The sequence below is a fragment of the Xylaria bambusicola genome, assembly GCF_022495145.1.
Source record: "Xylaria bambusicola strain CBS 139988 unplaced genomic scaffold F5B22scaffold_85, whole genome shotgun sequence".
NCBI classification, from domain to species: domain Eukaryota; kingdom Fungi; phylum Ascomycota; class Sordariomycetes; order Xylariales; family Xylariaceae; genus Xylaria; species Xylaria bambusicola.
The window spans coordinates 93,931-118,032 of NW_025953638.1; the positions used below are offsets into that span (position 1 = coordinate 93,931).

Here is a 24,102-nt window from a genome sequence, read left to right on the forward strand (position 1 = left end):
ACTTCGTGTTCAGCCACCAAATACCAGCGCCGCGGATCTTCATGTACTTGAACGTTATCCTCCGGCGCTCACGCTTCTATCATATCAGTTAATCGCCACAGTGCATATGCTTGCATTGAACTTGATGATAGACACTTGGAGCTTTGAAGACGCGTGCTGTGCATCTGAGAATTGCGAGTTCGGCGATACATCCTATACTTGCACGGGGGAGCTGGACTCCTTTCGTCTTAATGTCTCAAGTTACTGAAAACACGTGGATTACTCATTCACAACTTAGTCAATATCTACTAGTAAATTCAACTCGTGCTTGATATTACTAATCTAAGTACGTATTTAGACTGGGATATGAAGCTGATTTGAATGTTGCGGTGCCAGCGGTGACAGATTGCCGCCTAAGAGGTTAATGAGTGTATGGCAGTCGCGGTGTATGAATGTGAATGGAAATGATGCCATTCTGAAATGAGTGTGATGTGAACTGCTAGCACGTTGGGCCAGACTCGGCACCAGATGATACCGTACTGGGACGGCCATGAGATGGATGTGGGAGCACACGGGAACTACGCTTCCCTACTGCTGGCTAGAGCCGTGCCTCATCGCGTCAGCCCCTACTTTTTGTGATTGATTCCCCCCTCCACGAACCGACCGGAGTCATAATGCACGGTCTTCGAACTAACACCCCGGAAGTCGAACACGGAAGCATTCCCCGAGTTCTTCGAAACCATGGTCCCAGTATCAACGTTCTTCTCAAACCACAGGCTGACGTTGGCTTTGGGAGACATCATCTCACTGCCTTGGGGCTCGATCGCAACGGAGCTGATGTAGAATGGCGTGGCCTTACCGTTGACCTTTTTGTAGACTACTGCTGAGGCTCTGCCTGAGGTCAAATTAACCATCTTGAAGGCCCCATCCGGGTGGGTTTCAGGGGAAATCGTTCCATTCGCCCAAGTTGCTGGGAGCGTGTAGGTTTGATTCTTCGTGATGGCCGTCGACCCCGTGTTGACGGTGATTCTGGCTACAGAATCGAGTTAGACATTGTGAAATGATGCTCAAAACATGTACTTACCTCCATTCCTGAACTCCGTCTTAGTAGCTGCAATGGAGAACTCGTCTGCCCAACTTATACTAACGTTTTGAGCAATAGCTAGGACCTTCATTAGCAACCTCGCCAAAGATTGAAGAGAAGAAGACTTACTATCTGCGTAGGCGATCACGTTAAAATTGTCGTTGTCTCCCATACCAGCAGTAAAGCAAAGTTGAAAGCCATTCGTGTTGAAGTAAATAACTTGGTCCTGAGTGAACTCGATGAGAATGCTTCTCTCGTTCGCCATTGTTGCTTGTGGTGGTTGGGTAGGATTGGAGTGAGTGCTGGATTTCAAAAGACAAGTGTGAGTAAGGTGATTTTGTGTCTGGCTTTGACCAAGCATGCGGATCATGGGTATGATATATATATTCTCGACGCCACAAACACCTTGATCTTCTTCTTCTCTAGGTTCTTCCTTTTTGGGTCTTGCAGGATAACGCGGCTTTGAAATGTAAGAGGCAAGCTGAATGTCTGAGACCGATATAGGCCCGGTGGCGATCACGAGTCTTCATTGCGAGAAATCGGCCGAGTAGTTTTCAAGCCTTGACCCATTGCGACAAATCAGTGAGTCCAGGTGCAGTAAGTCGGTAGAGTCCCGGGGCGCCCTCGGGTGAGTGCGCATCCTGAGACCTCAGGGTCAAGGCCGGTGAAACCCCATTTCCCCTCCTTCGGGATCTGTCTCGAATATGTGGCTGTAGCGTAGAAATTCGGGGTGCCCGAACTGTGGTAGAGTCAAAGTTGATTTATGTCGACTAGGCGACGTACATTGGAGTGGTGTCACCTCCGCAAACGCCTCGTTCACTGCATAGCAGACTGCCACATAACTGTCATCAGTACAAGGCACAGTCATTTCACCGGCATTTCTACGTTACTAGTCATATGGAATATCCCGGACGTTGCACAAGTTTGAGATACTGTCAAGCCAGCCTCACCAGAGCAGTAGTTAACGGTCGTGACAATTCATGGTTTTGAACAGTCCAAGTTGTTCAGGTTGTGGAAGAGGCTGGAGCGGTAGATTATTTGCCACCAGTACCCTCATTGACGGTTATTGACGTTGAAACCTAAAGTACCTTCCAAGCCCTCAAGTACGAGTCCTGTCATTATTAAACACCGCTGCCCTGACCGAGCTGCATATACGTGGCTCTGTGCACAACATACTAACCGTGTTGTGACTCAGTGTATTGATTGGATCAACAAATGTTACACAAAGCCAATTGACAGCGAGGTGAGCTGAAGCTCAACTATGTATGAAAACGTGGCGTGAGGCACCGTGATATGATTGGGGAACCTATACACGTGGAGGAGAATGAATGTCATGTAACTATATTTGCCTTTAGATAGCTGCATGGCAGTTAGGCGGTGTGTCCAGATTATATCCTTTGTGCTAAACGCACTTTTATGGCAGTTCTTGTGTTAGAGTTTACACAAGGGTGGACTACATCTGCTCTGGCTACGCTTATGATAGGCAAAAGACGTAATTATTCCGGCCGACAGCCTCCTCAGAATGCCAGGACCCTCGCCTAGAATTCTAGTTAAGCCAACAAAGACAGGCTTGGATCCACCCAGAATGTCTGACCTACCTAGGAGAATACTGGTATTTGTTGCACAGCGGGGTTACTGTTACACTACATGATCGATGCCGGAAGGGGCGATGTGGCTTGAACTTGAACCCGAGGTGTGCAAAATGAAGCGGTAAGTACAGAGCAGCAAAATACAAAACACCAAACAACTTGGTTCAAACCGACCACGGCCAATCCGTACATACGGACGCTAGAACAAGTAATATCAACTATAAACCATGGTTGTCTAAACTAGGTATTATCAATGAGCACTTTCTAACCAATTTCCGTGATTTAAGTACAACAACGTTTGTGTTAAGTACCCCTTTTCAAACATAAATATCATAGCGTGAACAAAAGTATGAGTCTGAGGACTACTCCTCTTCTCTGTTTGTGCAAGACCAAGTCTACTTGTCACTGGGTTGTCAAGTCGCCGCCGAGTTCGGCAACTGAGACGGGTTGGCAGAAGCAGCTAACCTATCATCCAAATCATTCCTCAGGTCAAATGCCTACTGCATATATGCGCAGGCAGGGTTCAGCATGGCGCTCACATGCATCAATGTATTTCTTTTGAACCCACTGCACTTCTAATACAGAGACAATCCTGTTGTGGTCAAGAAGCGAGCATGATAGGCACGACTAGCATCCTAGGCCCACAAGCCGTTGTGATCGTCGAGTTGTGGCTTGACAATGTCACTGTGACGAGCCATGGGCCGGGCTAACACTGACAAGGCCATCACAAATCAAGTAAGCTTCCGCTTCCCGTGTTGCATTCTCCCCAGTAGCTCTGTTTCTCTATTCTATAGTGTACAATCGGGTTGGCCGTTACCGTTGAATTGGCTGACGCTCGGGATGCGGGATAGATATCATGGAAACCCACAGATTTTCATCAGGCCTCACCGGGTGTCAAAAAATTCATTACGTGTGTCATGAAATTACGAAAAAGAAAAACCCGATGCAGTGTTTCAGAAGACAAGGCAGTGGTCATCGTGTCTTGTACAGCAATGTCGGCATGGAATGAGCAGCTCTGCCCAACAATTCCCAGCATCACCCCAACAACAGTATGAAGCCTATAGTTTGGTACACCATGTGTGCCGAGCGTCCGGTATCTCAAGGTAGCTTCATAGCTCGAAGCTGAAAAAGTGCAAGCTAGATAATCAGGACCAACCAGAGTTCTGACATAGGCATCCACCCGTTGTTCAATAGATATGCCAGCCATCTGCAAAAGGCTTGAATAGGTAGCTGAAATGACCCCTACGAAACAAATACCGTGTAGTTTGGTGTTCACGGCTTTTAGTGACAGGCTGACGTAAAACCGCTTGACTAAGAAGAACGGGCTAGGTTGGGACGGTGTGGAATTGTCTCAACGGGTACATACAGAGCTCTTCGAGCCGCGGTAAGCCAACGAGCCCCGATTTGCGGTGATACTTTCCTTGGTATTAGTGTCCCTGGCGGCATGACAATCATGATCTTTTAGTACAGTAAACAGTTATTGATCAATGTATTGGGCCGAGGGGTGGCGGTATTCAACACAGTAGCATCATACTTGGAGTTTTCTATATGTATATATAACTAGCTTCAATACCTTTTCGTGTAATCAGTTATCTTCTCCGATACATTCTTCAGCTTCACCACATTTAATCTCCTTTCAGACTCTTTCTCGCGGATTCTCTTCATCTATAACTTCGATATGCCTGCTGATGGTACTTCCAGCTCGGCTCAGCCAACCCAAAACCTACCGGCCTGTGATTATCTCGGAAAAGCCGTGAACTTGTCTTCTCTTAGTAAGTGAATGAAGTGGCTTCAACCTTATAACACTGATTAAACGCCTTTAGATATTAACCCAGGAGATCTGAAGTCAGTCCGTGACAACAGCTCTCTCGTGCCGATCGTCAAACTCGACAACACCAGCAGATCACCGGTCACGCCTCCCGGGTCAGGGACAGCATACTGGCTACCAGGGAACACCGTATATGATAACCTCGGTTCTGAAAGCAAGGCCCGTGACTTCCTAAGTGAGAGAGGAAATGACCTAATTGAGAAGCTAAACCGCGGCGCGGATCTTGGCGTAAACTACCTCAGCGTCGGCGTCACAGCTGGTATACACTACAGCTACTCATCTGCGCTCAAATCAACTAGCGCCTATGGAGCCTATAGTTTTGACCAGCAAGTGTATGGCGCCCATCTGGACCAATCCAAATGGTATGGATGGGTAGAGCCAGCGATGTTGGCTGATGGTAGAAATCTACCGGCCTGGACCCTTACCCCTGGAGTCTACAATAGCTATCAGACTTTCTTCCAGAAATGGGGAACTCACCTGATAACCCGATCTTACCTTGGTAACAGGTACCAACTCATGGTCATCAGGGACACGATGAGCCAGGAATCCGTCAGAAAGTTCAATCTCCAGGTGAAGGCGGAATTCGCCGGAATCATTAAGGGCGGAGGTGGCGACTGGGGCAGCGAGCAAGAGAAGAAGGAATACTTGAACAACCGACAAATTAGCTGTCACGTCCTTGGCGGGCACCCTACAGAGAATGGGAACCTGGCGAGATCCCCTGAAAGCCAGGAGGCTTTCGAGAAGTGGTTGGCGAAGCGAGACGCGGCGTATGATGCTCACCTCTCGTTCCAGACCCAGAGCCTCGCCACCTTCCTGGAGAACAGCTCTGACCCAAGCTACAAAGCTGTGGGCAAAAAATTGGCTCCCGCACTTGAATACTGCTGCAAGTTTGCCCTGCTGCAAGGGAAGCTTGCGTATGAGGTCGATAAGGGGAGCAGTAGCTCCGTGCAGTGGGGAGAGTGTAAGCTACCCGCTCTCCCTGGGCTGGAACTCAGAGCCATCGCCAGCCGTGAGTGGAGAGTAGAAGCCATCAGTGCGTCCCACGTGAAAGTCACCCGGTCGGGAATCGGGACATCTGATGCTTTAGTCGACATCACCGTCAAGGCTCCGCCAGTTGAAGCCATTGTCACACTGAATGCTGCGCTCAATACACCTACTAGTAGGGACAAGATCATGCGCTTCTTTGTGCTCTCACCTTATGGTCCTGCGCCAAGACAGCACGAGACTACTGTCATGACGCACGATGTGAGCGGAAAAGAGTCTCAGACAAGGGTATATCCTACATTAAAGGCTTTTGGCGTCTTCAATTAGATTTTGCCCTAGTCCCTGACTATTCTGGAGTTGAAGAAGGGTCCATCAGGTCAAGTGGCAGGGAAAGCTTGTTAGGGAAGATATCGGTATCATTGAGCAAAGCTGAATAGCCTTGATTTAGAGACTAAAATTATCCTTCTTATCGGCCGATCAGTCTGTGTTTCATCTGAGGTAGTTCGTAGTTAGTTAGCTCCTGATATTGAATGTGCTGTGTGGCGATTCAGGTTCGCTCGTACATTGCCATTATAAAAACAAATGCCGAATTGTACTATACGGGAAAGGGAGCCTGTACTAAGAGATCTGACCTGTTACACGCGCTCAACACTGTCGTATACTCAGACACGAGTGTTACCTACGGCTTCGGGCGCAATGTCTCGCAAGAATCCTAAAACAACATGCAGTCCGCATTGAAAGTGAGGTTATCCAGACCTTTCTTGCATAAGACATATTAAGGTGCTTTAGAAGTTAGCAAAGACCAGTTTGGTCCACATATGGTATCTAGGTCAGCTGTCAAAGCTAGGAGGGAATTCGAATGGAGGTCTTCATGGACATTTGCCATCAAAGAGGAGATTGAATTACTCCGCGAATGTTTAGGATACAGTCGATCTCCGTAACTTTCTTAAGCTAGTCAAGTTGAGATCTTTGGACACCTGATTTGGAGCTGGTTAGGTTTATCATACATTTCGACTGTTCCATCTGATTATAGTTATAGTTTAGACGCAGGAATTCCACGCTTAGATAAGCAGCTTGGTTTCGTGGTGTAGTTGGTTATCACGTCAGTCTAACACACTGAAGGTCTCCGGTTCAAGTCCGGGCGAAATCATTATCTATTCTTCTGCTCCTTTGGTTAGTCGTTCATTCTACTTTCGTCGCTTTTTTTCTTCTTTTCCTTTTATCTCAATATGCTGCGCTCAATCTCTATATGTGTTAGGGTATATAGTATGCGCACTAGAAAGGAGAGTAGGGTGTGATGTTGATTTCAAGCAAAGACATCTTCGGCAAAACTCGGACTTCGGCTGAAAGTACCAATAAGATCGTCAAAGATAGATTTTAACATGAGCTATGACATGATCATAGACCGTCTGATGAGCGTGGTCTAACTTGTGCGATTCAATACGCTTCTTTTTCGCCCTTCATATACACCAGTTGCAAAGTGTGCCTTTTAACGCCGCATCTAGATGTAGACTATAGGTCCCAAGGAGTAACTCCAAATAGAACTGAACCCTGGTGAGGGCAAAACTCTTAAGCCCTGGCATGACGGGAAAGGGGGGTTTCAGTACGTCGTCCTCTAGATCCTCTTCTTGGAAGAAAAAAAAGGCAATTGACATCGCGAAAGCGGCCAACTGGAAGTTTTTCATCATCTACGTTGCCTACTTGCCTAGTCTAGGTAGTATAAACTCTTGCCTTTGAGTCTGAGCACGCGTCACTGGTATAGGGTTCAGGAGGCTGTCAATTAGTACACATGGCAAGGCCAATATTTCCGTCATGCAGATATTGTACGCATACCTGGAGACATGCCGGCTTCGGAAATAGCAGCTCAAGTGCATACAGACAGACCGCGAGGTTGTAAGACTGGTACTCATGTGCTATGGAGACTAGATGCCAGCAATCACAGTATTGCGCCCCGATGTGCCGCGTGGTGGGATGTCGGGATTCGGTCTAGCAAAGAAATGTCGCCAGTTCGAGAAACTACAAGAATGGTCTGCGAAAAAAGCGCTGAACAACCCCGAGCCCTGTGGCTGACATCATGGGCAAGAAGCAACATTGTAGACGTCCAAATGCTGTATCAGGAAGATTAGTCTCACTCCTGTCCAAGGATTTGGCTGCTAGTGTAGTCAATTCGTTTCTATTGTCTATTGAGCTTATAGAAATTGCTTTTTGGCACAACAAGTGTTGCATTCGCGTATGGCCGAACATGCAGGACAGTTACATGCCTCGCAAAAGAACACCTAATACGGCATAGAGTCACATATTGAAAGTAAGATTATGTAGACATCGCTGGTGTGAGGATATTCACGAGTTTCAGAATTCAGCAATGAGATTTAGAATCATCTCATCTGGTAAAGAAAAGAAAAAGACCTGGTGACTGAGGACCTAAGCAGACCTAGAAGAAGATCAGTCGGCGGGGGCTCAGGGGCAAACTACACAGTCGCGAATTGAGCAAGTGAGCATTGTGTTCAGGCATTGAATTTACCTAAGGTTGGTTTCCCATTTGGGATGAATACCACTTCCACAAATTGATCGTAATGGACTCTATTTTCTCGTATTCAGATATTGATAGTAATACAACGCTCGCTTTTAGATAACGCCTTGGCTTCTATGAGAACCCAGCAAATGAGCTTCCCGCCCGAGGAGTTGTTGAAAATATTTTTATAATACACCCTTGCCCTGATAAAACCTCACCAACCTGAATATTTCGTCGGCTGGCCCGAACCCTTCTCCACCAATTCAATATCATCGGACTCGTTTGATCGTGGGGTGTAAGATATCTGATGTGTAACAGTCTTGTTGATGACTCTCGAGTTTTTCATTGGCGTTCCCGATAATTTGTATGACTGGGAGTTGGGATCGTTCGAAGAGCCGAAACAGGAGGGGACCATAGTGCGTAGAAGAGATCGCACGGAGGGTAGACAACAGCAGATGATGCTGACGTAGGCTTCAAGCACACTCCAGTATGCTGTTGAGACGCTGTCATCTGTAGATCTATGATTAGCTGGCTGGGCACAAGTAAATAGAGATTTTAGGCACTCACAAGTTGGGTTTGTTGTTGTGGCAAACTGCACTAGAGTTGTCAAGCGAACTACACTAACCACGGTGATTCTGTATAAGGTTAGAGATAAGAAACCTCGAAAAGATGCGACCAAAAACTCACGCAAGTCCAACACTAAACATGAGAACCAAGTGGATTTTTCTTCTCCTACCAAGTTGTAGGTTGAGGAGTGAAGGAATAGGAAGCGCAATGATCCACAAGTCTTGTGCAATGCTAGTAACGGCCTTGGGAAGAGACATAGGTTAGCCTATTGGGTCCTTGGGAACTACAGATATATGGATACTTCTGTCAAGGGAACTTACGTGCGACCACGCGAAGGCATTGAAGTTGATGCAATGACCTTTTGTCTCACCAGTCCAACCAGTCCAGATGTACGAGATGGGTGTACAGTAAAAGATTCCGGTGAGGGTAAAGGCGATACCTGAAGCTATCACGACACCCATAGTAATGTAGCAAAGTCTCTTGAACTTCTCGCTGGGAAAGACTCGAAGATAAAATAAAAGGAGGGAAATCTTCGTTAAAGCCAGCAGGATGAAGTACAAGAGCTCCGTCACCCATGTGAACTAAAAAATGCATCATGCGTCAGCCAGAAGTCTAGAATTACTGCTATGTATCATCATGGTTCCTACCCTCACAATAAGAGTTATGCGGTATGGCGTCAATGTCCATATATCCTTGCCGAAGCCAAGAGATGACACTGTTGTACTGTTAGCAGCGGCGTCATTGTTGACCAGCTGGAAAGCAAGTAGGGGGGAAAACTCACTGACAAGCTCCAAAACTGCCAACGGTATTCCGGTCAACTGCATTTCCATTAGGAACCGTTCAAGTAATACAAATGACTTCAGCTAGTAATTGATCAACGTACGAGAGCAAATACCGCACACACATCGGCAGGCTGTATGCTTCGATTAGGGAAGATGTCCATCACTCTCATTACCACCGCTATGATGGCCAAAATTCCGGAGACGGCGACAATGATGGGGGTGGTCGCCGTAATGTCTCTAACTTCTACACCACATAGTGTATTCGTAGCGTTCTTCGCCGCTATATTGTTGAAAGTTGGTCAGCATGTAACTCCCATATTGATGTTGTTGTCGAAGAGGACATACCAAGGCCTTCAATAACAGTGCAATTAGCTAACACACATGTCTCAACACTCGAGAGCAGTACGGTGTCTGAGCATATGCACGCCGTGTCAGCCGGATCACAAGCTGACTGCGCAAGAGATACACCTAAGCAGTCAGTCTAGCGTCTGAGTTAGCTTCCTGTCGAATCCGCATAATTCATTCAATGTTATCATACCGCGCATGCTGGCATGGACTGAGCTCGCGACAGCGACGACAAGCACGCGGTCGCAACGACTACCAAACTCCATAACCCCCTCATCTTGGAATTTGGTTGAAACTGTTCGCGTCCGTGTAGAAAGACAAACCAGAAGAGGCCTTGGTAATCAATATGGAACGATTTAAATCAACTCCAAGCATGACAGGACTACATATTTAGTTACTGTACGTCTCGCTTAGGAATTGCGTCAAAGTTTGTAACCCCTAAAAGTGCGGACCGCACTGACCGCCAGGGTCATCCTGGACTCTTAGGTTTGTATCCATCCCGAATACTTAGAAGGGATTAGCAACGCTCCAATGAGGCAAAATCCAAACAAACATGCAGCCCGACATTGAGCACAGACCCGGATTAAAACGGTTCACGTCCGTGTGGCCGTGTGGTCTATCAAGACCCACTCGAGGTTTGTCAGTGTAACCTTTTCTAGGGTCTCTGTGCTAGTTCAGCACTAAGAACCAGGATTCGGGCTAAAGGTTCGTGGTTTACCAGGATTGCAAACAGGGTGCTACCCGGTGTAACTGCAGTATCCACGCAGTGTGGTTTGACCAAAGTGGTACCATAATTCCTTGGGGTCTCGGGGTTTCCAGTTGATTTGCCAAATCATGCGAAGTCCGACGGCGAGGTGTCTGCTGGGTACGTTGAAAGCCCATTCTCGATTCGGTGGCAAATGGTGCAAATATTAAAGACCTTGTAATAGGTGTAACCATGAACCTGTGATCTGCCGTTTCACTTCAATACCTTTTCAAGACTCGGCTCATATCTGCCGCTGGAACCAATGCTGCATCTGCAAGTACGCAGAGTCTAGGAACCCCTTTTCTGACTTGCATGAACCATGCATACAATTACATACTTGGATGCTACAATTGCAGCAAATGTGCGGGAGCGTTTTATATGCCGAGTATGCTTGCTTTTTCATTTATATGCCCATCGACAAGACCAATTTACTTAGCTGGCAAACAGTGGACCTCGGTTCAACGGTCTTCTTACTGTAAAGGTCATAGTCTATTAAAAAGGAGCTAAGCATCCGTCTGCCTCCACCACCATCCGCCTCATTGATGAAATCACGATAGTTACGCCTGCTTACATAGTAAGTCAGCAGGGTCTTCACAAATATCAATATTAGAACGGACCCTACGCACAAAACCATGGCTATAACAAAAGTTTGACAATAAAGTATACTCAGTATCTAATAGAATTACGAGAACTATCTCCACCTCATTTGACCCCTATCTTTATCCACGTGTGCTGCCACATGTTTATGCATCTACTTCCTTATACAGGAATAAGACGTCCCACTTGATCAACCTGAAAATGCCTAGACACATGTATACTACATAAGTAGTACCAGAATATCCATTACTGTAGATGTTGGTGGTGTAATGCATGATAGATGCCGTTACTGATGAGGGGTAACTACGTAGTATAAGTATGAAGAGTTCCTCTCCCCACCAGTAATCTTGCACGGTGCAGTTATCCAGTCCTTTCTTCTATGAAGATCCGGTTCCTGTCAGCATGGCGTCCCATTTCGGAGTGTCCATCTTATTATCTTACCCATTCACCACCCTTATGGTCATATTTGTGGCGTATTGGATAGGATGGATTATTTACGCTAGAAATTTCCATCCGCTCAGCAAGGTTCCGGGTCCTTGGCTGGCGTCCGTGAGCCGACTATGGTTTATGATTCAGATAGCAACTGGCGAAAGTATGGACTGCCTCAAGCAACTTATTCCCGATCAGCCGACTTGCTAGTTTCCTAGACTTGTCTTCGTTAATATGAAGTTGAATAAGGAACGCAGCTAATCTCAACTATCCACAGCGGAGAAGACCACACGCCGTCTTCATGAAAAATATGGTCCTATCCTCAGAATCAGCCCGAACGAGGTTACCTGCGCATCTCCGGAAGCTATCAAGCTCATCTATCGCACTCAACAGCCCTTGAACAAAACAGACTTCTACACTCCGTGGAATACTCAAAACTTTAGCAAGCACCGGGATGCCTTCACCGAGATGAACGATAAGCGACATGGGGAGAGAAGAAGGATTGTGAACCATGTTTACAGTCTTGCCAACATATTGAAGTCTGAGAAGTACATTGACCTTTGCTCCGAGGTTTTCATTGACAGATTGGAAACCATAGCTGCCTCGCAGCAAGCGATGGATTTGGGACAATGGTTGCAGATGTATGATCAGTGTTCAATCGCCATGTGGTCTAATCAATTGCGACTAACCTTAGTTCATAGGTATGCCTTCGACGTCATTGGTGAGCTTTACTTTGGTCGCATGTTCGGGTTTATGGAGAACAGCCATGATCACGGTAGCTGGATTCAATCGCTGGACCTGCTCATGCCTTTCCTATGCATGACCTCAATTGCGCCTTCATACGTGCGCCCCCTGATTCTTTCCTCAGCTTTGGCCGTTCCTGGGTCTATAAAGGCGTTAAAGGCTGTCGACACCATTGGCACCGCAGCTCGGGCAGTGGTCGCGAAGCGATTCAACATTAGCGCCAATCCTGAACATGAACCACGAGCAGATGTACTTCAACAACTATATGACATCTATATGGAGAAGGGCTCCAAAGTGGACTTCAAAATGGGTGACATTGAACAGGAAGCCTACGTAGCCTTGTAAGTTACGATTCGGACGTCGTTCAAGTATCTTGATGTATTTCGTTCTTATGTACTAACGGTACATGCTAGATTCGCTGGTTCGGACACGACTGCTATTGCGTTTCGGTCCGTCTTCTACAACCTGATGAAGAACCCAGATGTATACGATGCGCTCGTGGAAGAGATCGACGCGGCGGTCGATGATGGTAGACTGCATTTCCCCGCGAGCTACGCCGAGGCCTCCAAGCTGCCGCTCCTCTGTGCTTGTATCAAAGAGGCGTTGCGCGTGCACCCTGGTGTTCAGCTGACCATACCAAGGATTTCTCCGCCTGAAGGTCTCGAGCTCTGCGGCACGTTCGTTCCCTCGGGTTACACCCTAGGCGTGAACGCCGCAGTAGTGCATTTTGACAAGGCCGTTTTTGGCCCTGATGCGGACCAGTATCGGCCCTCTAGGTGGCTAGAGAACAAGGATAACGCCACCAATATGGATCGATATATGTTGCACTTCGGTGCTGGTACGCGCACCTGTATCGGCAAGAACATATCTATAGCCGAGATCCACAAACTGGTTCCTGAGCTCTTGAGGAAGTTCAAGTTCGAGATGTGGAATCAAGATGCGCAGTGGAAAACGCACAACCTCTGGTTTTGCAAGCAAACCGGCCTGGTGGTCAAGGTGACGAAACGGGACCTCTGTTAATACTAGTAATGCTTTTGGGTGGTCATGTTTACCCATGTCTGTAATAATGAATGTTAGCATAATTATTTGTAGCTAAAGGTATGTACCATGTTGTTCAATTTAATTTGAATTCTGACTTCGATTCATTCGCGCGCAGGCTACACTGTATAAGGTATATCTACACTTATGCAATTTCGATAAGAGTATTTGAATAAGACTGGACTTCCCATCAACGTTGATAATAACTTCATTACTTAAGCTTTTCGATATGGCCCTGTGTATCTAATTGCAGCGGGACCTCAGGGCACGAGTGTGTTCCTGGGCTATTGAGACTTGTAGCATGTAGGAAGCAGCTATGGTTATGTAATCAGATGCCATGACTTAATTACAATAAAAAATAAATGACCTTCCCGAAGGCGTGGGACGTCTTGTAGGTAGGTGGTTCTTTATGTGGATGTTCGTAGTAAGCAGGTCGCGATTGTGGCTGAAGCAATCAACGGGACGGAAGTTGGCAAGCTGTAAGCGTCATAGTTGACTAAGTTACCGCCGTATGAATTGCTAGGATATGTCAGCAGACACTTAGTTGCCGAGCCTTCAAAGAATCGACGAACCTTACCCGCAAACATTGAATAAAGACGCTTGGTACCCCGTCCTAGAAGTTCTTACCAGCCGCATAAGGATGGGCGACAGCGGGATGAATGAGCGATATGGAGAATACGCATTGCGTGATAGGAGTCCGATGAGCCAGCCCGTTAAGGAAGGCCTGGGACGCCACCAGATGTAGAAAGTGACGCTAAGATTTTGAGCAGTCAAGTATAAGAAGAAGGCGAGTTGCTGAAAAGAAAATAAAAAATAGGATAAGTAAATCTTGACATTTAGCTCGAGCGGGTATTAGCTGAAGTTGCTCCCTTTCACGTCTTTGAATAGAACCCTCTGTCACAATGCACGTTTCCAAGTTGATCTTCACCATTGCAGCTATTGCTGGACTCACCCTCGCCGCTCCAGTAGCCAAATGTAAGTTTCATCTATCACCTTGCTCTTGCTTCATGAATTTGAGAGAACTTCGCAAACTAATTTATACATTCCTTATAGCTGATAAAACGGTCACAAGAGATGCATCTTCCCCTCAGCTCTACTCGGGTACCAGGAACATCGTGAGCAACGATAAGAGAACGGAGGCACTCCCTCAGCTGTATGAGCGTCCCAAAAATGTCGTGGTCAGTGAGAAGAGGAAGGAGACACTGCCTCAACTGTACTCCGGTACCAAGAACATCGTGAAGGAGTAGAAACTGGAGAGAGTGATTTCATTAAGTCGAGGTGCTTGGTTTACGGAGAGCGAGACGCAAGAAATGAGTATAATACGTCGAGTTATTTTTCATGGAATGGTAGTCCGCTGTTTTCATTATAGCCCAAGTTACGAATCCGAAGTATGTAAGGGCTATTATTCTATATGTGAATCCGATGTGACTTGATTCCCGCTGACTTGATGTGGCATTCTTACTTGAATACACTAGTTGCGAGGAACGAGCGAAGGACGTACACTATGCACAATCATAACTTAGACCGCCGACTTCATCATGCACGTGGTCTGCAGCCACATGTTTACGGAGTCCGATATTGCATAGGCATAAATGTAGGCGATACAAATGCCTCATAGTCGTATTATCTTCGATCTTGCAGCTGCTCGGCCGAAGCGCTCATTATCTCAGATGTATGTGGATATAGAAAGCCAGACGCTGCCACGGTTGATAGATATAATACAGTGGTTGTCGCTCTTTGGGGAGACGCCTAGAGAGCTATGGTTCGTCAGAGTCTTCGTCAATTAGCTTCAACTATCTTCGATGCCCTCCTCTCTGTTCAAGCCAATGCAGCTTTGAAGATAGGAAGAGAATAGTCAAACATGCCTTATATTCATTAGGAAGGTATTCTAAATCTTGGCACTAATGTGGCGTTGGTAAACCCAAGGCATGCGATGTTTAGCCCGCCAAACTTTCAGCTTCTAACCTCACTTGTCTTCGCAAGCAGGTAACCTTGTTTAGACATTACAATCTAAGATGAGTTTCTACTTATTACTGCCGGTATCTCTTGAACCGACCACCAGCTTACTATACAAGACTGTTTCGGATGTAAAAGAAAGCGTACATAGCCCGGTAAAGTATAAGCACAACTTATGTGCATTCGGCGCTTTGAGGCTGAGCTCACCGGAAGAGCTCTTCAGTTTCATAAGGATAGAGTTTTTCTATACCGACTAATGTACAAATGAGTGGTGACCTACGATGGACTATGAAGAGGTCAACCAGTCTAAGGAATCGCTTCTTTCGGGAGAGGAGCCTGTATCTAAATGGCAGGTCAAGCCATCATCATGAGCAAAAAAGGCATGGATCTTGACTGGGTTCAATATCGTCCTCTTCTTCACCTCAGTACTACTTCTCATAGAGCGAGAACACAGCTTAAGAGCGAAGCCGCAGGATAATTGGCTCCGCACAAGCACCATGTACTGTGAGTATAACACCCAGATCAATCACTACGTTTTACCTGAGACTGACAGACTCACGCCAGCACCGCTATGGGGAACAGAGATAGAGCAACAGCTCAAGAAGCATGGAATGCAGATGAACAGCAGCCTCTTCACCCCGCCTCACCCCTCAAAATACCGGGACTCAATCAAGCGCTCAAAAGACGTGGACGACGCCTGGGACGCGTTAGAATGGGTCCGGACCTTCCCCATCACAGAAGCAGACATCATTTCAATCGGCAAAGACCCGCGCACAGCCGTCAAATTTCCGGCCGAGTACGGTTTCGGGGACAACGCGTACGTCGCGCAGCTCGACATCTTCCACCAGCTGCACTGCCTGAACACCCTGCGGCTGATCGCATGGGGCCAGTTCGAGCCGGCGCAAGAAGCAGCAAAGCGGCCGTACTCGGACCTGCACTGGCATCACGTCGCGCACTGCACCGAGGTGCTGCGCGAGAACCTGATGTGCAACGCAAATCTAGATGTGGTCACGTTTAACTGGAAGGAGACGCAGGAGGTGCCGTTCCCGGATTTCAACCTGAACAAGAGGTGCACGGACGCGGAGCTGCTGATACGGTGGCAGGAGGCGAACGCACTGCCGGTGGAGGCATCGAGGAACTTCAGCAGGCCTGAAGGTGTGCGAGAGGTGCCGATGGAGGATGAGTACTATAGGCTTTATGGATTGGATAAGGCGAATATTCAGCATGGACAGGCGCATGCACATTCGTGAGATGATATGTTTCAGCGATGGAAACTATGCATAACACATGAGGCGAAGGCTACTGGCTGCCGGCGGTAGAAGTGTTCCAGTTCACGAAAAAGGGTTGCCATGATTCTGGTTTGGTCGTTTGCAGTGCGGGAAAGAAGCTGTATGAGTTTTCGATCGTTCGTGGGAGTTTGGCTGTGAGTAATGGAAACGGATTGGCATTGAAAGGACGAACATGTGTTTGAGTTCTTCGATACCTTCACACAAAGTGGCGTAGTATATGAAAAACTGACATCCACAAAAAGTGAAAGAGCGCCCAGGTAAACTTGCAAATATAATCAGACTGGCCGGATGGGTGGAGGGGTCTGGAAGATTTGTTTCAATTGTATTCTACTGTCTGCGTTACGTATCTGTTAGACCATCCTTCGCTGGGGCTCTGCAATCTCTGTTGCACACATATGGGAACCGGCCGTCTACCTATAGACAGAAGGTTGGGCACGATACATCGAGGATGTGGATAAGCTTGGCTTTATGGTTCTCTTTCGTCTGGGAAGGACATATCACATAATGCGGGAACATAGCGAGCGCGCGTGCGAAGGAATTGGCATTTCTCGTAATGGTGTACCCTAACCCTCTCATTTTCCCATGCTCCTGTTTCCTTTTTGAGACCAAATGCTCTAGACAAGGCTATCTAGCCAGAATTTCCTCGTGGATTGAGCGACATATCGTCAAGTTCGGTCGCATGAGGGTATCGGTGGTGTTGTTAAAGAGAAATCGTATCGATAGGTCCATCGCCATTTACCGGTACTGCAGCCCCATCGTTAGCATCGTGGGCAGGGACGAGTCGTAGTCAATAGTATTACCTTGATGAAGCCGATCTGGGTGGCTTTCTCTCTGTGGGGAGTAGTCAGTCGCTTAGGCCGGATATAGGACTTTCTAGGGTAGGGTGTACCTGAAGCATTGACGGCACAGCTTTTACGTTGTTAGCACATTCAGACGGCAGGAGTTTGACGAGAATAAGAGTATACATACGTTGAGACCGTACTTGCGGATCAAACCAGCTTGGTGGGTGCAAACACGGCTGTAAACATGTCAGTTGCGTTCAGATATCTTAGACAGCGCTCCAGTCGACCAGTCGACCAGACAGCCGGATGCGCAAAGTAGATAGCACACGGAGAGTCGCGTAGAATATACGAGAATTGGTATCGAAGGTGTAAATGCGTGTCGAAGTTCCAACATACCATTGACGAGAGCCCTTGCCGTAGTTACGGGGGCGGCTGTACCAGACGGATTCGTGAGACATGTTGGCGGTTCGTGAGACGAAACTGGAGGGTGATCCGAGGTGGTAGGTTCTCTGCAGAAGTTGCTTTGCGACCGTGAAGTTGAGATTTGCGAGTTGGGAGAGTATTTTGGACTGCGAGTGCAAATATGTGGTGCTGTGCGCCGTAACCCTATTCCGGAAAGATGGGTGGATATTTGGATACCTAGGTACAACTCGACACCTGGGGCACAGCTGTTCAAACGTTTAGCGAAGCGTGATACCATGTACATCTTATCGCATATCTTATCTTATCCAACCAGCCACATAAAGCTGTGCCACACCTGATACCAGCCATTAGGCACCTAGGTACCAGTACCTCTCTCAAGCTTAGTGTGAAAATTCAAATGACAAGCATGTTGATAAAGCAAGTCTTATAGACTGAGGCTGGGCCCAATCTACTATATCTCCCACAAGTAAACTTCTATTGCCTGGATGAATGTCAGAGTGTTGAGATAGAAGCTTCTAGGTAAGACTAGAGGTATAACAAGGGCAGATGACCGGGCTTGAGATTGAAGCTATCCAGATTACAATGATCAACTAGGAGTTCTTGACCAACCAATTCCTTCTTGACCTTGGCGTCTAGACTCGACTCTATCAACTGGCTTGCCAGACCTGAACACCTAGGTCTCATTAACTTGTTTCATCAAGCGAAGTCTATATAACCTCACTGTTCAATATTGTCTGTATGTCTCTAAAGATCATGAACAGCCTGCAATAACTTTTCGTGCGGCCGAAGTGCAATGCAGCAATCGGCCAATTTATCTTTTTCGAATTTCCTCTACTGGTCTAATCTGTCGTAGTATGATTTTCTTACTTTAGGGTTATTGTCAGGTTATCAGATCTCTCTCGCCAGGTTAGAGATAGGTAGTGCATAGGCAAGAAGCAAGGGATAAATCCTGTTATTAATATAGATATTCGCAATTAACGAGGAGGGCCGCAGTCTTTATATGGCTACACTAGCAAGTCGAAGTTACCTAGTTAGATGGTCTGCGATCGTCTTGATCGAGACACGTAAACAATAAGCGTAGCTGATAGAATCGCTAGAGCCTTTATAACTCTTCCGGGAGTGAGTTGGGCTAGGATATGAGTTGTTGCTGAGACCTTTGAGGATTTCTTAATCCACGGATGATTCGCCACCTCACTAATGGTGATCCTCTTAGCCGGGTCGTATCGGATCAGTTTTCGCAGTAAATCCGCGACTCCGATGACGTCTTGTCTGGGAAGGTAAATATATTTACGCTCGTTCCGTTCGTCCTGTGTCAACTCCTTGTTGTGATAGTTGGGGCAATAACTGTTTGGAAGGCCGAGCGCAGCCTCAAAATGATCTGCGTATCCTGTTCTCTTGACAATCTTCTCTCTCTCTTCGATCAGAGACTTATATTCAAATTTGTTTGTTTGTTTCTCCCACCTTAATTCATCGATCACCCCTGTCTCGTTTTCCGACTGAATGGGTGTGTTTGATGGTCGGCCGCACATGGCGTGGATTTGCTCCCAATATACAGCTCGGTATGGCTGGGGCAGACCACCTGGAAAGAACTCGAAGTCACGCAAAGTGCCCCCGAAACTTTTGCTGTCAAACATAGCCCCATTGCATACCAATTTGTAGAGAGTGGCAGCTAACGACCAGATATCGCTATGAAAGCCCGGCTGAAACGTCTTTTGCCAGATTATTTCTGGAGGTGCATAACTAATTGACATGACATTGAATTCAGACGGATCACTAATCAGATAAGACTCCCCAAAGTCCGTGATAGCAGGTGAGCTGGTGGCGAATCCTTCCTACCAACCGTATGCCGGCTCAATGAGATACTCAGGTGCATGTGGTGCCGGTGACTTTCCTGATTCCGTCTCTACCGGTAAGGTAGAGGGCTGTCTAAGGAGCTTCAACATTTCATCCTTGCCAATTTTATCAAGCCCCTTCACTCTCATCAAAACATTCCGGGCTTTCAGGTCACCGTGGCACACCCCTCGCTCATGTAAATAGCGGACTGCCTGCACCAAATCAACACACACTCGGTGCAATTAAATTTGCACCTGGCTGGATATCCGCCCATTATTCTCTCTTATATTTTTGCCACGGTGTGTGTTCGCGAATCCCCGGCGTTTTCGCCAAGAACGGGAAGAGCGATACAATAATGACGTCCATTTGGCCCGTCAATCCAAAATCGCTCCGAGGGTATAACAAGGTGGTTGTTCTAGAGCTCCATAGGCGAAGATGTCTGTAACAGATGACTGTAAACCTTTTCTTCTTTCGAATGTGCCGAGTCGGATGCCGTCAGAATCTTGACCGCCCTCCATTTATTAGTTTTCATATCATGGCATAGCCAGATGAGGCCAAAACCACCTTGTCCGAGTTTGCGCACAACCTCATAGCGTCCATTCAGCACATCACCTAGATTCACTGGATGATGCCTACATGTGTTGTATAAACCGATGTCCTCAACGTAGTCCACGCCTAATGGACGATATTCGATATATTCACTTTCACCGCCCTCGACCCGTTCGTCTTTGGGGGCATCGCTGTCAAACTTAGGCTGCATGCCCTGATCCGAATCTTCCATCTGCGAGCCTTGGGCGTGCATGTCAATCTGTGTTCCAGTGGACATTCTTTACCACTAACATTGTCTCCAGGAGTATAGAGACCGGGTTGATGTCAGACGCCGTGTTTAAAGGGACACCATAGCGGCGATCAAGCCTGGAATTGTTGGATGCGAAGGAGGAGATGTTAATAGGGTTAGATGATAAGGTGGAGTACAGCGGAGCAAGGCAGAGGAGCAATCAAAGTAAGGGATATGCAGTTAGGCCTGTAACTACTGATTTCCTATGCACTCTGTGTCATGAACTGAGTCCTTCTCCGGGCGACTAGATGTCATAACTACAAACATGGGTATTGACCCGTCTCCCTGTGTAAGAATGACACTGCCCTTCTTCCCCTAAATGACGAGGATGGAAACCGATGACCTACGGGCTGAATCCAGGACCGCTAACTCTAACACGTATTGGTGTAGCGATGTGTATCACTGAAAAATTCATACCGCGTAACGTGATGCTATCTATAACAAGTTCTAGCCCAGTTTGCGAAGCTTGTGCGACAGGTGTGGCCAGCCTGGGTAGCTCGTGGGAATTTTCCGCACAACAATACGCTATCAACAACCGGCCAATGAGAAATCACACTCCAGAGTTTACCATAGGACTATTAGGGGAGAGATCAGGGACCGCATAATGTATAGGGGGTTTTGACTACAGAGTGAGAAGAAGCCTAGTAAGAAGCGTGTGCGAAGAGAGTATGGGGTTTAGGTCTTAATTCCATTTATTCCTAGCGATCTTTACCTATAGCTGGTACCTCCAATTTATATATATCAGGGAATTTCGTCCCAGAGTGAGAGATAGCACTTAGGTAGCGGTTAAGGGGTTGTAGATATAGTAAATGTATGGGTTAGGGCTTAATTGTATTGATTCCTGGGCCTATATATATATATAAAACTACCCCTGTTCAGTGTTTAGACTCGTACTTTGCTGCAGAGTGGCGCTTTAGGTCCTGAGAATATAAATGGCTGGAACTTTGCCATGACCTCGCCGTCATGGTGCCTTTTCCCCCAAGTAGCGCCCCGGTCCCTGGAAAATAGATAGATAAAAAAAACAGTATCACAAAGATCATCTAGAAAGCACAAATTGCTATACAAGCGTGCTGCACCAATCGGTTGGGTGCGGGAAAAGCTTACCAGCCCCCAGCAGCATCGCAGACTTGGGTAGCAAGGGGAATGCGTTGAGCATAAAGATTTCCAGCCTCAGCCTTCTGCACAGCTTGGTCGAGGGCCGAAATTTCCATGGTTTGCCATCCGGGGATGGCAACCATAGCCGCCAGGAACTGGCTGGTGCTGCCAGCAGCAGACATGTCTTTCGCAATATCTGGGTACCACTGAGGTCGCTGCTGGAACATACCTGTTGCAAAAAACATATTAGTAAAAGCATGCTCTCTCTTCGTCTTTATACGGACGACGGGTCGATGCATAGGATAAAACTTACCAACGCTATCTTGGTCTCCGCCTACGAGATCATGGGGGTAGTTCAGAGACTCGGGAACAGCGTTGTTGGCATAGATGTGCAAAGTGGACTCCTGAAGGGCAGTGCTGATGACGGCAAGACAAGCCTGTCGGTTGAGACCCTCGGCGCGGACCTCACCTATGGCGGCAGCGGCATTACGGCTTTGAACATCGTCGAGACCCGGGTAGCTTCCGCTCCCGCCGCCGCTGCCACCGCCGCCGCTGTTGCCACCACCGCCACAGTATTCAGCGCCAGTACCGCAGTAGCCATACTGAGAGCAGCAGTATCCAGCGGGACATTGAGCCGCGCTGGAGCATTCTCCTTCTCTGGCATAAAGGAGGCTGCTGGCAGTGTACTGGGGGGCAGCAGCAACGGTCGAGGCGAGGGCGCCGAGGAAGAATAGAATAGATTTCTGCATAGTGATGGTTTGAGACGTGATGTTGTCAAGGAATGTAAGTCTGTTTAGAAATAAGAGACTACTAAGGAATGAAAGTCTGTTAAGGAGTGATAGTCTGATAAGAAATGAGTGTTTAAGCGACGAGATGGTCTGTGATAGTGATAAAGAGATGAAAATGATGTTTTGGGGAGGGATCATCACTCCTCTTTATATATTCATTGATGGGCCTCAGTGGCTTGTCTAGACTTAACCATCCTGTCCTAGCAACAGGTTACCAAGTCCGTCCCGCTGATGGCGAGGTCGTCCGTTTACCTTTTCCGGATTGACAATTGCATCGCAAAACAGTCAAGGCAGCTTATCAAGTGGTCACGTTGTTACCTTTGTTAGGAAGTCGGTCAAATTAAAAATCCTCCATTCTGAAGCTGAAAATGCGGTAAGCTTAAGGTAACTATGAGGTTCTCGAGCTCCCATATTCAGCTCTGGTTCCGTAGGAATCTTTACTAGTGCTAACGGGCACAGCCCTGAGAGCCTTGCGGTCCTGAAACTCGAAAGGAAGTGGCGCCGGCGATACCACGGTGCTTGAGAGAACGTTACATGCTGTCTGACATGAAGGTGGGATTAAGCCGTCTCCGTTAGAAAATTGCGACAGTTTAGACAGGAGCAAGTGATAGAAAGGAAGGTCGCTAGGAAACATAAGCTCAAACATAAGGGGTGGGGGCATGGATCGCGAATGCACCAAAGGGGAAGGTCTACCGTTTAATCCTTCTGAAAAGGGCAAAGCTGACTTTACCCGAAAAGACCATTAAGAATGTATGCGTCGCTATCACCGGTAAAGCATAAGATGTAGACTCAATCCTACTGGGAGGTCGAGCCCAGTTTGAAGTGATTTGTGAAGTCTAACTATAGTAGTAGGTGGACACATACGGTATCTCCACCCCGAAAAGTTCGGAGACAGACCGATGTCGCCGCATCCTCCGCGATGACCCGGGAGTCAGCACAGGCTCTCGTTCCGAGTTCCTTATATTACAAGCTTTGTCCGTAGAGGCTGAGATGGTCTTACCGCCAACCCCGGAGCTTTAGACAGCAAGCGCCATATTGCACTTCCAACTCATATGTCGTTCCAGTAGCATAGGCGAGCGGCACATCGTCTGAGGGGAATGTGAAGCAGTAGGGCGGAGAGAGGACACCAACTTCGCGGGCAGAGCCCTTAACAGTTCAGAAACAAAGCTAGGAAAAGAAGGAAGGGGTGAGGGATCGGTTTGTATAACTGTCTAACCTTAGGTACCTCGCTCAATCCAATTCTCTGTTTGTCCTGTACCTGGCATTAGGATTAAGAGGTGATCTGTGAAGCGTCACAATACTGCCACCACAATGCCTAGAATATTGAGATTGATTTATACGTTACTGTCGCTTCATAAAACTTGACAGCCCTTTTGTTACTCCTCTCCCTTGGTGTCCGGGAAATCGAGGACGTCATGTCTTGCGACTCTGTACAGCACGTACAGAAATTGTTGCCAAGACCGCCCACAGCTACCACGGCGGCGGGAACGGGCACGGCATCGGGTACAAAGCTCCGTAGATTGATAGTCATCTTATTAACAGCCAGATTGCGCCGCGCCTTGGAAGCCATATTGGCTAGAGATCACCAGAGGACAACAGCTCAGTCGTGTGTAACGGCGAGATCCTTTACAGGATCTGCATATAGCAAGACTCTCCAATTGACCCTGAGCATGCAGCCGACACTGTTTGGTTCCATGGTTTGGAGCATATTCTGGCAACTGGAGATAGACTGCAACTTGGTCAGTCCCTGGCTAAGTTCGATACTCTGCGCACTCAGACCTATTCTTAAGATAGAAGACATACGCCAACTAGCCAGGTTTTTTGCACATCGACGACCGCACGTGTCGTTGTTATGGCTAGGTATATTTCTCCTCG

The 24,102-nt window shown here is 47.4% G+C and overlaps 9 protein-coding genes and 1 non-coding gene across 10 annotated transcripts; 5 read left to right on the top strand and 5 right to left on the bottom strand.

Annotated features, from left to right (window-relative positions):
• Window positions 1-380: 380 nt before the first annotated feature.
• F5B22DRAFT_662200 (uncharacterized protein) lies at window positions 381-1,328 on the bottom strand (the record flags this gene model as incomplete). Its single annotated transcript, XM_047980424.1, has 3 exons — window positions 381-1,012; window positions 1,064-1,141; window positions 1,193-1,328. 3 exons carry the CDS (start codon window positions 1,326-1,328, stop codon window positions 606-608), a joined length of 621 nt encoding a protein of 206 aa, XP_047825158.1. The 3' UTR covers window positions 381-605.
• A 3,002-nt stretch (window positions 1,329-4,330) lies between these two features.
• Window positions 4,331-5,791, top strand: F5B22DRAFT_652264 (uncharacterized protein; the record flags this gene model as incomplete). Its single annotated transcript, XM_047979581.1, has 2 exons — window positions 4,331-4,424; window positions 4,476-5,791. The coding sequence occupies 2 exons, from the start codon at window positions 4,331-4,333 to the stop codon at window positions 5,789-5,791; spliced, it is 1,410 nt and encodes a 469-aa protein (XP_047825159.1).
• A 749-nt stretch (window positions 5,792-6,540) lies between these two features.
• On the top strand, window positions 6,541-6,614 carry F5B22DRAFT_t198. The gene has a single exon. It is a non-coding gene; the product is annotated as a tRNA-Val (tRNA).
• Window positions 6,615-7,985: 1,371 nt separating this feature from the next.
• F5B22DRAFT_630047 (50S ribosomal protein L36e) lies at window positions 7,986-10,272 on the bottom strand. The gene is made up of 9 exons (XM_047976515.1): window positions 9,864-10,272; window positions 9,671-9,806; window positions 9,427-9,605; window positions 9,325-9,361; window positions 9,191-9,258; window positions 8,864-9,124; window positions 8,664-8,785; window positions 8,544-8,611; window positions 7,986-8,486 (listed from the first exon to the last, which is right to left on the bottom strand). Exons 1-9 carry the CDS (start codon window positions 9,945-9,947, stop codon window positions 8,191-8,193), a joined length of 1,251 nt encoding a protein of 416 aa, XP_047825160.1. The 5' UTR covers window positions 9,948-10,272; the 3' UTR covers window positions 7,986-8,190.
• Window positions 10,273-11,414: 1,142 nt separating this feature from the next.
• Window positions 11,415-13,408, top strand: F5B22DRAFT_662206 (cytochrome P450 oxidoreductase; the record flags this gene model as incomplete). The annotated part of the gene is made up of 4 exons (XM_047980425.1): window positions 11,415-11,604; window positions 11,719-12,082; window positions 12,143-12,526; window positions 12,599-13,408. 4 exons carry the CDS (start codon window positions 11,415-11,417, stop codon window positions 13,203-13,205), a joined length of 1,545 nt encoding a protein of 514 aa, XP_047825161.1. The 3' UTR covers window positions 13,206-13,408.
• Window positions 13,409-13,995: 587 nt separating this feature from the next.
• F5B22DRAFT_630051 (uncharacterized protein) lies at window positions 13,996-14,597 on the top strand. Its single transcript, XM_047976516.1, has 2 exons — window positions 13,996-14,198; window positions 14,277-14,597. Exons 1-2 carry the CDS (start codon window positions 14,126-14,128, stop codon window positions 14,468-14,470), a joined length of 267 nt encoding a protein of 88 aa, XP_047825162.1. The 5' UTR covers window positions 13,996-14,125; the 3' UTR covers window positions 14,471-14,597.
• A 959-nt stretch (window positions 14,598-15,556) lies between these two features.
• Window positions 15,557-16,846, top strand: F5B22DRAFT_559680 (uncharacterized protein). Its single transcript, XM_047973035.1, has 2 exons — window positions 15,557-15,683; window positions 15,744-16,846. The coding sequence occupies exons 1-2, from the start codon at window positions 15,677-15,679 to the stop codon at window positions 16,427-16,429; spliced, it is 693 nt and encodes a 230-aa protein (XP_047825163.1). The 5' UTR covers window positions 15,557-15,676; the 3' UTR covers window positions 16,430-16,846.
• A 357-nt stretch (window positions 16,847-17,203) lies between these two features.
• Window positions 17,204-17,708, bottom strand: F5B22DRAFT_652269 (ribosomal protein S14; the record flags this gene model as incomplete). Its single annotated transcript, XM_047979582.1, has 5 exons — window positions 17,204-17,212; window positions 17,269-17,299; window positions 17,358-17,377; window positions 17,438-17,486; window positions 17,647-17,708. 5 exons carry the CDS (start codon window positions 17,706-17,708, stop codon window positions 17,204-17,206), a joined length of 171 nt encoding a protein of 56 aa, XP_047825164.1.
• An 872-nt stretch (window positions 17,709-18,580) lies between these two features.
• Window positions 18,581-20,332, bottom strand: F5B22DRAFT_640300 (kinase-like protein; the record flags this gene model as incomplete). Its single annotated transcript, XM_047977830.1, has 5 exons — window positions 18,581-18,622; window positions 18,783-19,488; window positions 19,537-19,718; window positions 19,805-19,921; window positions 19,967-20,332. The coding sequence occupies 5 exons, from the start codon at window positions 20,330-20,332 to the stop codon at window positions 18,581-18,583; spliced, it is 1,413 nt and encodes a 470-aa protein (XP_047825165.1).
• A 1,112-nt stretch (window positions 20,333-21,444) lies between these two features.
• Window positions 21,445-22,188, bottom strand: F5B22DRAFT_652272 (peptidase M23B; the record flags this gene model as incomplete). The annotated part of the gene is made up of 2 exons (XM_047979583.1): window positions 21,445-21,668; window positions 21,753-22,188. 2 exons carry the CDS (start codon window positions 22,186-22,188, stop codon window positions 21,445-21,447), a joined length of 660 nt encoding a protein of 219 aa, XP_047825166.1.
• Between the last annotated feature and the right edge of the window lie 1,914 nt (window positions 22,189-24,102).

Excerpts from the sequence above, each read along its gene's own strand:
- F5B22DRAFT_630051 (XM_047976516.1), top strand. The coding sequence starts at position 14,126 with ATGCACGTTTCCAAGTTGATCTTCACCATTGCAGCTATTGCTGGACTC. Across the intron at positions 14,199-14,276 it reads CGCCGCTCCAGTAGCCAAAT|CTGATAAAACGGTCACAAGA; the intron begins GTAAGTTTCATC and ends CATTCCTTATAG.
- F5B22DRAFT_630047 (XM_047976515.1), bottom strand. The coding sequence starts at position 9,947 with ATGAGGGGGTTATGGAGTTTGGTAGTCGTTGCGACCGCGTGCTTGTCG. Across the intron at positions 9,362-9,426 it reads TGTGTGCGGTATTTGCTCTC|TTGACCGGAATACCGTTGGC; the intron begins GTACGTTGATCA and ends ATGGAAATGCAG. Across the intron at positions 9,125-9,190 it reads GCATAACTCTTATTGTGAGG|TTCACATGGGTGACGGAGCT; the intron begins GTAGGAACCATG and ends TGCATTTTTTAG.